The 13,487-nt window shown below is 41.6% G+C and overlaps 1 protein-coding gene across 1 annotated transcript in view; it reads left to right on the plus strand.

Annotated features, from left to right (window-relative positions):
• sapcd1 (suppressor APC domain containing 1) overlaps positions 1-13,487 on the plus strand; it is a 50,003-nt gene that overhangs the window by 30,811 nt on the left and 5,705 nt on the right. Inside the window, exons 3-5 of the mRNA XM_008121551.3 lie at positions 7,177-7,314; positions 11,293-11,394; positions 12,650-12,754. Of these exons, the coding sequence (XP_008119758.2) occupies positions 7,177-7,314; positions 11,293-11,394; positions 12,650-12,754 (345 nt within the window). The remainder of the gene's footprint in view (positions 1-7,176; positions 7,315-11,292; positions 11,395-12,649; positions 12,755-13,487) is intronic.

A 13,487-nucleotide genomic window follows, 5' to 3' on the forward strand; every position in this document is an offset into this window, starting at 1 on the left:
CAGTATTTATATTCATTTATTTACAGTATTTATATTCAGCCCTTCTCACCCCAAAGGGGACTCAGGGCAGATCACATTGCACATATAAGGCAAACATTCAATGCCATAACATAGAACAGAGACAGAGACAGACGCAGGCACGGGCTGGCCTCAAACTCATGACCTCTTGGTCAGAGTGATTTGTTGCAGATGGCTGCTAACCAGCCTGCACCACAGCCTGGCCCAAAAATGAAAACTGAATCAAAAATGAAAGCTGAATAAAAATAATCCAATAAAACAGAATCAGACTAATAGCATAAGTTAACATTGATATATACCCTTAAAAACAGTTGAAATACATTATAAACGGCTATCACAGATGTTAACCTAAAATGTATCAGTTATGAGGTAGAAGTAAGTTAGCCAGCATTCTGGTGGCATTCATTTAAAGTGTCTCAGTCCTCCTCCTCTCCATATGCTAAGGTACAAAGGTGCGGTTTCAATAATTTTTTTAAGGAGAGGAGGGTGGGAGCCGTTTTTATTTCTTTAGGGAGCAAGTACAAGAGATGGGGAGCGATCACAGAGAAGGCCCCTCTCTCATTCCCACTAGCGGCACTTGAGACAGGGGTGGGACTGAGAGCAGGGCCTCCTCCGATGAGCACAGTATACGGGACGGCCTATATGGGGAGATGCGGTCAGACAAATAGCCTGGACCCAAATCATTTAGAGCTTTATAGGTAATGACCAGTACTTTGTATTTATCTTGGAAGCGACTGGCAACCAGTGGAGCTGCCACAGCATTGGAGTTGTCATCTCACTATAAAAAGCAATCTGGTTACCAATATCTGCACCAGTTGCAGCTTCTGAACTATCTCCAAATGCAGCCCTACATAGAGAGCATTGCAGTAGTCCAAACAGGATGTGACTAAAGCGTAGACTACCATGGCCAAGTCTGGCATCTCAAGGTATGGGCGCAGCTGGCACACAAGTTTTAACTATGCGAAGGTACTCCTGGTTATTGCCGACACCTGGAGTTCCAGGGTCAGTGATGAGTCCAGGATTACCTCCAGACTACGAACCTGTGTCTTCAGGGGGAGTGTGATCCCATCCATCACAGGCTGTAATCCCACACCCTGATCCACCTTATGACCGACCAGGAGTACTTCTGTCTTGTCTGGATTTAATTACAGCTTGTTGACCCTCATCTAGTCCATCACTGATGACAGGCACTAGTTCTGGACCAGAATGGCAAATCGATCTCTTATAAGAGATATAGACACATACATAAATTCTAATAAGGAAATGTATGGGGATATAATGTAACTCATGAAAACCTTTCATTTATATTTTGGAAAAATATATGATTTATTGCTTATCTCACAGACATAGAGGTGTCTCATTCCATTCATGTGACACACCTACAAACTGGCAGGTGACACGCAAATGTGTCACGACATATTAATATGTCACTACACACACTTTGGAAAGCTCTGGTGTAGTGCTTTGCATGTTGAACTAGGACTCCAGGGAACCAGGGTTTAAACCTCTGCTTCTTTGGTTAATTCCCCATTCCTGACAGATTCCTGTCTGACTTCAGTGTGATGGCTTTTAGGCTTTTTCTGACTGTAGTAAACATGTGTAACAGGAGACATTTTGCTGCCAAAACCATTGGATGACTTTAGGCAAATCACACTTTTTCAGCAGAAAAAGGCAAAGGCAAAGGCAAACCCCACGGAAACCTCATGAAACAAACACAGCAACAACCTTAGGATATGATTGCCATAAATTGGAATTGACTTGAAGTCACATAAAAACAACAATCTCTCAATAAAAGTGATTTATTATTTTTTTAATTTACACTTTTCCCATTTTTGCAGGGGCCTTGCATCCCCAACCCCAGCAAACATGAAGGGATGACTATATAAACATTTTGTCTGTTCACATTTTGGAAATGCACATAGAGTTTTGAGCATATTTCATTTCTCCATATTGTACCATAAGCCTTGCAAATGTTTGAAACCCTAAAGTAAGATGCTCCTCTCTTGCATGTCTTTTTGTCTCCAATGTCACTCCAAAAGAAAAAGTATTTCCATACTTCATATATGTAGGTTTGTATATAATCTTCTGGTTCATGCACAAAATGTCTTATGCTACAAGCAAGGAACATTAAATAGGGGGTTTCTAATCTGTTTTAATGTTCATATGATCTGCTTTTAAAAAAAACCCTACTTAACATGTTTGTCATTTTCGTCATTCTAATAAGGCTCTAAACAATGGGATAAAAAGAGTGGTTGGGAGGAAGAGCAGGGCGGCTGACTGAAAGGATGCAAACATTTGAAATACACGCTCTTTTCCGGCATCCAAAGGCATTAATCCCATGGCAAGGCAGCTCGCTTGGCGCACCCCACCCTGTCCCCCAGATTCATTCATCCAGCCAGAAAGGCTGGGATTACGGCTCCCATTGTCCACGGCCACTGAGGCTTGTAACACATATCCCAGGATGCATTGGGAAGTGCTGAGTTCAGCAAAATGGAGTCAAACGGGGAGGGAGCGGGTTGATTCCTGACATTCCCAGTTCACCCCAAGGCTGGTCATCAGGGGAGGGGTCTTTGGGGGAAAGGAGGAGGCCAGCAGAGAGAAAAAACTGAGGAAAGAGTCTGTGGAGTGGGTGACAGACAAAGCAGGCAGCACCAAGAGGACCATGAAAGCAGAAGAAAGTGGAGAAAGGGTGAACAGAAAGAGTTCAGAAGGGTGGTGGAGGAAGCCTTGTTGTTGAGGAGGAAAATGAGAAGATCCTGAAGGACCAGCTGAGAAGAAGCAGAAGGAGCAAGAGAACAGTTGGAGGAGGAGACAGTGGGAGGGAGAAGCTGCCTCAAAGAAGGGATAGGGGACGATGGGTTGGAGGGCAACTTGGGATGAGATTTGAGAGGACTGCAAGGGAAGCAGGCAGGGAACAGAAAGGTGCAATGAAGCAGGAGATGAGCTTGTAAAGCATCTGAAGAAGAATTTGAAACAGGTAGAAGGAGAAGTGAAGAGGGCTTTCAAGGAATCAGTGTGAAGTTTTTGGTGAGGTCCAAGACATAAGCGTAGACTCGTTCTTTGAGAGTACAGTACACTTGTACGAGAGCAACGATGGAGCAGTGAAAGGATTCATTGCCCAAGCAGGCTAGCTGCTTCAAAGGCATTCCCCTCCTCAAGTCGGGGTAATATCGTGGGCATCCTTGCCTTGCTGGCATGCCAGGCTGGCCCCCGCCCCTGCTGCTTTGGGCGCTGCTGCCTCCTTGCCACCACAACACCATGATGGTGGTTCAAAGAGGCTACACCATCCTCATCGTCCCGCTGGGCACGGCCCTCAGCAGTCTGGAGGCACTGAAGTTCTTCTTATGGGTGAGTGATGGCAGGGCAAGGTGTTCTTCAGTTGCAGGCCACTTCCCAGGCTACCACATGTATAGTCATCCCATTGCAATTGCGGTTTTGGCTTTTATGGATTTAATTAATCATGTTCTCTCTAGCAATCTCTAGATCCTCCAGTATTGGTCTATGACACACATAGGCAAACTTTGTCTATCCAGTAGGCTGTTAGGAATTGTGGGAGTTGAAGTCCAAAATTTCTGGAGGGTCAAAATTTGCCCATGCCTGGACTATGTGGTCATCTTCCTTCAGTCATGCTGGTGGACCTAGAGATTCCTAGATAGCAAACAGCTCTCTAGGAATCTTTGGCTTCTCCAGTGTGATTCCAGTGGGAGTTGCCCATACAATCATGCTGGAAGACCTAGAAAGCCCTAGAGATGTGTTCTTTTGAATAAAGAAAATAACGTTTTCCCTAATCGTGGATTTTCACTTTCACAGGGATCCTATGCCCCTAACCCCAGTGAATGTGAAGGCCTGACTATACTTGCATCCCTGTGCTCATCTTTCTAGAGACCTTATGCATTAAAATTAAATAGTCTGTATTGGTTTATGGAGCCATTTCTGCGTCTAGCCGAAATCTCTTCTCCTTAGTGCTCTGCCCTCACTTGGCATGCCCAGAGCCATGGTGGCACAGTGGGTTAAACCTTTGTGCCAGCTCAGCTGCTGACCTGAAGGTTGAGTGGCTGACCTAAAGGTTGCCAGTTCAAATCCATGAGATGGGGTGAGCACCTGTTTGTCAGCTCTAGCTTGCAGGGACATGAGAAAAGCCTTCCACAGGATGGTAACACAGCCCGGTGTTCCCTGGGCAATATCTCTGTAGACAGCCAATTTTCTCACATCAGAAGCGACTTACAGCATATTCTCAAGTTACTTCTGACACCATAAAAAATGTGCATGCACTCTTGCCTTCAAATTGCCTATAAATGTATGGTGACCACATTAATTAAATAAAATTCCCTCAGGCAAGTAATATGCAGAGGTAATTTTAGCAATCCATTCCTTTGAAGTGTAACCTACAGTATTAATCTTCCATCCAAGTACTAACCAGTACTGATCCTGTTTAGCTTCCATGATCAAATGGGATGAGGTATCCCACCTGTTTCTTTCTGTTCTTATCTCCAATATGCTTTGATTGTGCCTTTCCTGCATGGCAGGGGTTGGACATGTGGCCTCTTCCAACTTTATGATTCTACAATTATATGCATCTGATTTATAAAACCCCTGTAAATCCAACGCTCTGCTGAATTAAATCCTGCTTCCATCAAGGCTTCTATCCTTTCTCTCTTTTTTCCCCTCCCTTCAAAACTGTCCTCAAAACTTATCTTTTTGTTTACTTGTAAAACATTTGGACTAACTACATTGTTAAACAAATTTAACAATGCTAGAAAGTGTTTCCTTGAGCTTTCTAAGTAATTTCTGGTCATAACACCTTTTCTTTATCATTTTTATTCCCATTTTCCCACTTTCCTTGTCCATTCATGTTAATCATTTTTCACAATACCTTATAATGCAGTTTCAAACTGCATTGTTTGGCCATTGTAAACTTATATAGCACAGTTTAACTGCATTGAACTACATTATATAAGTCTACATTGACCAAATAATACCATTTCAAACGGCATTATATAGCACTATAGATGGGATCCTCATTGAGGTGGATGCAGCCTTTTAAAATATTTCCTTTGGTATAGATTGCTATCAGAGCCAGTCCAAGGTAATTTTCTAGTGTAGGCGAAGAGAAATTTTGGTGCCCCCCCCAAAAAAAAACTATCACTGAAAAATAAAAGTGTTGGATAAGCAAAAATGTTGGATAATAAGGAGGGATTAAGGAAAAGCTTAAATAAACAACACTCTGAAAATAGGAAACCCAGACAGGAAGCAATCAGGGCCAATTAACACCCCCCCCCAACCAAGGATGCCCCCAGGGAGGAAGCCCCACTTGCCTTGCTTCCAAGACTTCCTACAGAGGAGGAGGAGGAGGCTGATTTGGATGACCCAGTAGTCTGAATCAGTACAACTATTTCTGACAATGTATGTCAGATTTTCTCAAACTGGCATTTTCCAGAAGTGCTTGGACATTCATTACTGCCTTGCACATCCATTAGAAAGTGTAGATTCTATATCTCTACTAAACTAAATAGTTGTATACAGGTGTTAAAACTTTAATCCTTGGGAAAATCTACTTATAAATGAAGGTACTAGGACTTATTTAACAATTTCCCTCCTTTTCATAAATGGGGCCAAAAGTGGCTCACCCATGAATTAAAACAAGCTCCATAAATTAAAAGATAACAGTAGAAAATGAATATTCAATTAAATAAGTGTGTATGCATTAAATTAATTCACCCAAGTTAGGTAAGATAAGCAATACTTACTTCACAGGCTTCCCAAAAACCATATTGTCTTCCTAGGCTCCTTTCTGCCGCAGGAGACAGGAGTTGCCTCGATGGCGCCCCCAACAACATGGCGCCACAGGCAAATGCCTAGTTTGCCTGGTGGTAGAACCGCCTCTGATTGCTATCAATGAAAGAGAAGAAAATGAAATCTCACAAACAAAATTAAATGAATCTTCTTCTAACTAGATAATCCTCCTTCCTGGCAAGCATAAAAATGAGTGAAGTTCAAAATACTGTATTTGGAAAGTTGCTTTGAAAAAACAATTAGCTACAATTTCAATGTTCACAGAAAGCACTCATTATAGTAGCAATTGTTTCAAAGTAACTATCCTCCTCTCCTTCAATCTCTAGAAGTATTTAATGACTTATTTTTAGCACAAGAGCTCTTGGGGGTCTCTCATTCACAGGGTTACCATAAGTGAAAGCCAATTTGATGGCAAATAGCAACAACAACAACAACAACAACAACAACAACAACAACAACAACAACAACAACAACAGCAACTATCTTTTAAAACCTGGAACAATATAATGTACTAGCCTGTGGTAACAAAGATACAGTAGAATAAGGTTGTCCACTGCTTTGAAATGTAAAAGTAGTCCAGTTACACTGCAATGGATGACACACTCTCAGACCCAGAAAATGCCATGGATCGCTCCTAAGGTTACCATAAGTCAGTACCAACTTGAAGGCACAGAACTATAGCCACATGTAGTGGTTTGAATGTGCTTTGTTCTGTGCCTTCAAGTCATTCCTAACTTATGGTGACCCTAAGAGTGAACCATTGGTTTTTTGGGTGGTTGAAAGTGTGTCACCTACACAGTGGAGTTTCCAAGTTTGAGCAAGGATTCGAACCCTGATCTCCAGAGTCCTAATCCAACATACAAAACACTGCACCATGCTGGCTCTCCGGTGTTGTTGGTTGTATTCCAATGGTTTCTTTGCTGTACTGCTTTGAGATGTGACTGTCCCTACATTGCCTGGACATTTTGCTTTCCATCCCCACCTTCTTTAAATCTATATATTTATTCTTTCCCCCCTCCCCAGCAATACAAGTATCATACAATTTGTTAAGTAAGTAATATCCCAATATGAACCTTTTACAGGTGTCTATCACAAGTCCTTAAAACAGTGGTTCTTAACCTGTGGGTCCCCAGGTGTTTTGGCCTACAACTCCCAGAAATCCCAGCCAGTTTACCAGCTGTTAGGATTTCTGGGAGTTGAAGGCCAAAACACCTGGGGACCAACAGGTTGAGAAACACTGCCTTTTAAAGGTGTCCAATGCAAACTTTTTAAAGGTGTTCCACTGTCATGAAGGCAGCCCCCTCCACTGTATAAAGCAAAACTTATGGTGAAAAATTTTGTTTCTCTACCTTCTCTGTTTTGCAGCTGAAGCGGATGCAAGAGCTGGAACGAGAGCGGGACGCTTTGTTGCATGGTTTGGAAATGGTAGATCGGGTGCGGGACTGGTTTCAGCACCATCTCCTGGAGTCTCAGAGGCGCCAGAAGCACATGGGAGCAGAGGCAGTAAGTAACAGCACTTCAATATTTAGCATAAAATGTACCAGTAAGGCCATATCACACTATACAGCTACAGCACTATGATTCCACTTGAAACATCATGGCAACATGGTTTGGAATTCTGATATTTGTAGTTCAGGGAAAGATATTTATAATTCTCAGCTAGAGTGTTTTTGGTCCTCTCCGACCTACAAACCCCAGAAGTCCACAGGATGTTGCCATGGCAATTAAAGTGGAATAATAGCACTATAACAGAGGAGCATGATAGGGCCCTTGGACCCCATCTACATTGCGATATAATACAGTAGAAACAGCATAATGTGGTCAGTGTAGACCAGACAAGGGCAAACTTCAGCCCTCCAGGTGTTTTGGACTTCAATTCTCACAATTCCTAACAGCTGGTAGGCTGTTAGGAATTGTGGGAGTTGAAGTCCAAAACCTCTGGAGGGCTGAAGTTTGCCCTTGCCTGGTGTAGATTCATACAATGTAGTGTAGATGGAACACCATTCACAGCTGAGAAGACCGAAAGATAAAAAAATTGTGCAAATTTAGTGTGGCTGGTATTGCTGTTTGCTTATCGAATTTGACAGCTGTATGTGGAATTCTTGCATGCAGGAGGTACAAAATGGGATATTTCCAGCAACAGAGGGCAAAATGAAATATTAGCCCCTGTTAAGCATTGTGCCCCTCTCATGAAATTTTCTTTGAGTCTCCAAAGTTTTAACAATGCAGTAAGTAACTAACTTCAAGTCCCTGTTAAGCATTCAGAACTACAGTTTAGGAATCCAAAGAAATATAAATCCTTTTCAGTGCATGCATCTACTACAATATAGACCTAATACGGTTTGGCACCACTTTATCTGCCATGGCTCAATGCAGATAATTATGGGAGACATAATTTAACAAAGCCTTTAGCCTTCTCTGTCAAAAAATGTGGGTGCCTCACCAAACTACAACTCCCAGGATTCCATAAAATTGAGCCATAATAGTTAAAGTGGTGTGAAACTGAATAAAGTGCACAGTGTAGTTAATGTCTTGTTCTTTGTACTGCTAGAAATGTGGGAATTGAAGGAAAATTTCATTGCAGTGACAGAATTTATATTGCAATGCCTTCTTCTCATAACTATACCCCTTCACCAAGGACTGAAATTAGGAGTGACATTGAACTTTGACATTTTAATAAAACTTGTTTCCCTTAACAACAGGATTTCCAGATTTAAGAGAAGTTCCTTTGTTTTCTTCCTCCATACTTTGTCTTATGCACATATTTCTCCTTTCTAAACTTTCACTTGTGTTTTATTGACAAAGGAGTGAGTCATAATCCACAAAATGGTCCTATGGTAGCAAATGAACATGTTAGTCTTTAAAGTGCTACAGGTCTCTCTACCCCTTTAAAGTATACTATAACTGGACAAATATGTTGCTGAACTGCAGCTCCAGCAGTCCTCACAATTTCCTTGTTTGGTTTAGGGCTAATGGGAACTGCAGTCCACAATATTTGGATATCCATTATCCCACCTCTGCTTGAAAGGATGTTTCCACATTGTTAGTGAAAGCATTCTCCATTGTACAGTTGGCCCTCCACAATTGTTAACTTTTATGGGCTTATTTGCGCATTTGAGTCATATGTTTTCCTAGGAATGTTAATGCCCTCCTGAGTGACTCTGTAATCTCAAATCCAGCAGATGTTGGTCATAGAGTCATGTTGGAGGAACTGGAGATTCACAGAGAGATTACTTATCTAGGCATTTGTAGGTCCTCAGACACAATACTCTGGTCAAGGTCCTCAGGTAAAAAACTATAGCTTTGGGTTGTTGTATGTTTTCCGGGCTGTATAGCCATGTTCCAGAAGTATTCTCTCCTGACGTTTCACCCACATCTATGGCAGGCATCCTCAGAGGTTGTGAGGTACCTGCCATAGATGTGGGCAAAACGTCAGGAGAGAATACTTCTGGAACATGGCCATACAGCCCGGAAAACATACAACAGCCCTGTGATCTCGGCCATGAAAGCCTTCGGCAACTTTCTCTACACACATTTCTTATGCACCTGAGAAAGTGGATGGCCTGTTATTTTTTTCCATGTGGGTCCCACACCTCCAATCCCCACAAAAGTGCATGGCTTACTGTAATTTCTAACCTTTCATAACACATTCACAAGCCTCCTTTTAAAATGCCAGTAATGTTATAGCCTTCCTTCATACAACAGATGACTCATCTTACTGTTAGTATGTACTAACACAACTCTTTCGCTTCCTTTCCATTTTTTTTTTTTATAAATCTAGCTGGATGGGTGATCCATCACAAGGGAAATGATGAACACATCCTTCAGAGAATTCAGAAAGGATATAACACAAAATAAACATTCACAAACTAGCCGAGGCACTCCTTATAAGGATGTAAAATGTACAGCTTCTTATTTAAAAAGTACAAGTATGTTGCTCAGTCTACTGTCCTTATCTTAAAGTTTGGGGCTATTTTTCCTAGTTTGTATCCAGATTAAGACTGAAATATACACATTTAGATTGGCCAGATCATTTTCCAGACTCCTTCTCTTGAAAGGAGGAAACCATGAAAAAAACAAAAACAAATTCTAGCTACCAGTATAAAAAAACTCTAAAATCAGGAGAGAAAATAAAGAACAACAGTCAGAAAACAGGGGAAATCCGGAGAGGAAACAACCAAGGCCAGCTAATCACCTCCCAACAAAGAATTCCCCCAGGCAGTAAGCAACCAGGCTTTGAAGCTGCAAGGTTATTCAATAATAATCAAGGTGATCAATTGCAACATTCACACTTTCCTCAAACAGACAAGAATTATTTCTCACAACCTGGACATTCCACAGATATATAAAACCCTACTTGCCTAGTTTCCAACAAACCTTATAACCTCTGGATGAAACGTCAGGGGATAATGCCTCTGGAACATGGCCATACAGCCCGGAAAATTCACAGCAACCCTTTGCTATTTATGTTGCGAGCTGGTTGGAGTCCCCACACAGAGATGGGGTAGGATATAAATAATGTTTTACTTACTTACTCACATATTTCCCTCCTTCTTTTCCCTTTCTTTCCTTCCTTCCCCTCTTCCCTTCATACACATGTCACCTTTCTTTCCTGGTGACATCACAGAGGAACACTACACCTAGCAACAGCCTTTGTGGCGCAAACAAACAAACAAGCCAACAAAAAAAAACATACTTTGATTATATAGATTACAGTGTGCCTACTGTATCCGTGATTCAACCAACCACATATTTGAATTGCACAACAAAATGCACAATACATTTTCCAACACAAGTAGTGTAGTCCATACAGCACTGTATTTGCAAGGCTGGAGATGCCGCAGAGAAACACAGGGATATGTGAAATGCCTGGAATCCAAATGTAACGCTAGGCATGAATCTATACATCCCACCATTTCAGAGATCCTCACATCTCTTGGCAGCCTCGTGTCTCTCTTTTACCTCCCAAACATGGAAGCAGGGGCCTGGTGAGCTCTTCATGGTTGAAAGAAACTGAAGAATATACTCCAATATAGACCAGGCTTGCCACTACCTCTACTGTGGCCCTATGCTAGGCATGGGCAAAGTTTGGCCCTCCAGGTGTTTTGGACTTCAACTCCTACAATTCCTAACAGCCTACCGGCTGTTAGGAATTGTGGGAGTTGAAGTCCAAAACACCTGGAGGGCCAAACTTTGCCCAAGCCTGCCCTGTACCATTTTGTCAAAAAGGATGCCATCATTCATTTTTTTTCTGGTATGCATGCAGGAGTTAAACTTTTATAGATACCGAGGATCTACACACTCAGCTATGCAACTAAGTGCATATAGAGTTACATATTGTGCAAATATTCTAAGAGGATTAAGTTGAAAAGTCATTTTTTGAAGAACTCTCCTTTGGGGATTTCAATACGTGGAATGCAACTGGATCTCAAATGCTGACATTTGCTTGTGTGTTACTTCCTTTGTCCATCATGTCTGCAGAACTATTTCTCTGACCCGTACTCCACCCAGAGCTGCCTGCTGCTGGCCAGGATCCAGGAAGTGAACCTGTGCTTGAAAAACCTGCTCACTTCTCCCGGAAAGGTCAGGAGAACTAAAGGGAATGGAGACCAAGGTTGCACTACTGCTGTGAAGCAAACTGCATCAAGTGGAAGATTTTTTTAAAAAAAATTCTGTGAAGTGGTATCCGGAGAGAAAAAGGACATTTTTAACCTAACAAGGGCTGGGCTTTATTTCAATTATTTATACCCCGCCCTTCTCACCCGAGGGGACTCAGGGCTGCTTTAGCAGAGCAGGTTAAACCACCAGCTGCAGTAAATCTTGTCGATCAAGAGGTTGACAGTTTGATGCTGGGTCAAGGTGCACTCCTGGCCTTTAGCCCAGCTTTTGCCTATCTAGGGGTTCGAAAGTAAAATGTAAGCAGATAAATAGGTACTGCTTAAAAGCGGGGAGGTATTTTAAGGCACCCATAGGAAAATTATACTAGATTTTCTTGGTCCAGAAACTGGCTACTTGGAGTGCCTCTGGTGTCGCTGTGAGAAGGTCCTCCATTCTGCATGTGGCAGGGCTTAGTATGCATATGCATACTGAGCCCTGCCACATGCAATATGCATAGTATTAAGCAGTATGCATACTTGCAGTATTGTCCTGTTTTGTCTTGCAAGAACAACCTTAAGACATTGTGGTAAGTAAATGAAAACTGCTTTACTTCAGCAAAACATAAAGTACAGCGTACTCAGTGGAATAATGCAAAAGAAAACAAGGAAGTCTTAGGGCAAATGTAGTTCTTAGTCTTTGATACAGTCCCAAATCAAATATCAGGCTTACTTCAGACAAAGAAAAAGCAATAAATCCAGATGCAGACTCGGAGCAGGTACACGGGGAGCAAAGGTATTAGAGTCAGTTTGTTACCAGCAAGAGCTGGCTGCACCTGCTTCTGCTTTATAGCCCTGGGTCCCCTCACAGCTGCTAGGGCAGTTCCTAATTACTCAGCTGCATTTCTGGCAGCTATCCCAGCTGAACAAGTTCTCTGCTCTGTTTTCTTTGTCCTCTCCTGAAAAGTGGGTACTTGCAAAATCTCCTCCTCAGATTCCAACTCACCCTCAGATTCATGGACACTTTCCTGCTACCCTTCCTCTTCTGAAGAAGAGGAATCCCTAATAAGTATGCATAGTGTTAACCAAATGCAAATAGAAATCTTGCCTTTCAGCCCAAATGCACTGCACTCTCATAGCTCTTCATCCCTGCTGTGTCTTAATAACATCTGAGGAGTAGTTGTAGCTGGGGTTAGAGGAGAAGTTACTCTCATGCAATTCATGTATTTTGTCCTTTTTTCCAGCCTGATGCTCCATCCAGTGGCTTGGGGGTTTATCCGCCAGGAAAGAAGGAATTTCACCAGCAAGCAGTCACTGTCCTGAAGGAACAAAATCACCTGCTTATCAAGGTAATAAGAGACAGAATGTGGTACATATATACATATAGAAAAACATAGAGAAATTTTTAAACAATGTCTTTATTAAACACAAAATACAAAATATTTTTGTAAGACTACAGATAATACATATGAACAAGCCACATAATAAAGCCGCAAGCACAAAAAGTAAGACTACACACTAGAAAATAAAACTGGATCTACACTGCCATCCAGTTCAACTCAGATAATCTGGATTTTATATGGCAGTGTAGATCCAGCCTAAAAGACAAAAATAGAGGAAAGACGTGGCTTCCAAATAATCAGTTGATGGACATTGATCCCATTTTACTATTATTATTATTGACACCAAGACATACTATGACACAGCAAACGAGATATATATCCTGGATTTTGTATCACAAAATCACAAGTCGAACACTTCCCAAGTGTTTAGGACTGTGCAATATTATTATTATATTGTATGACACAGCAAACAAGATAGACATGCTGGATTTCCTATCACAAAATCACAAGTCGAACACTTCCCAAGTGTCTAGGACTGTGTGATGTATTTTCGGATGATGCGTGCAGATCCCAGTAGGGTGGCCTTTTGCAGTTGACAGATTATTATTATTATTATTATTATTATTATTATTATTATTATTATTATTATTATATTTATTTTACCCAATTTTTTCTCCCAGCTGGCACTCAAAAGGAAATGCAATTACAATCACACAAAAATTAAATATTAAAACGATAT

This window comes from Anolis carolinensis, chromosome 2 (assembly GCF_035594765.1).
Source record: "Anolis carolinensis isolate JA03-04 chromosome 2, rAnoCar3.1.pri, whole genome shotgun sequence".
NCBI lineage: Eukaryota > Metazoa > Chordata > Lepidosauria > Squamata > Dactyloidae > Anolis > Anolis carolinensis.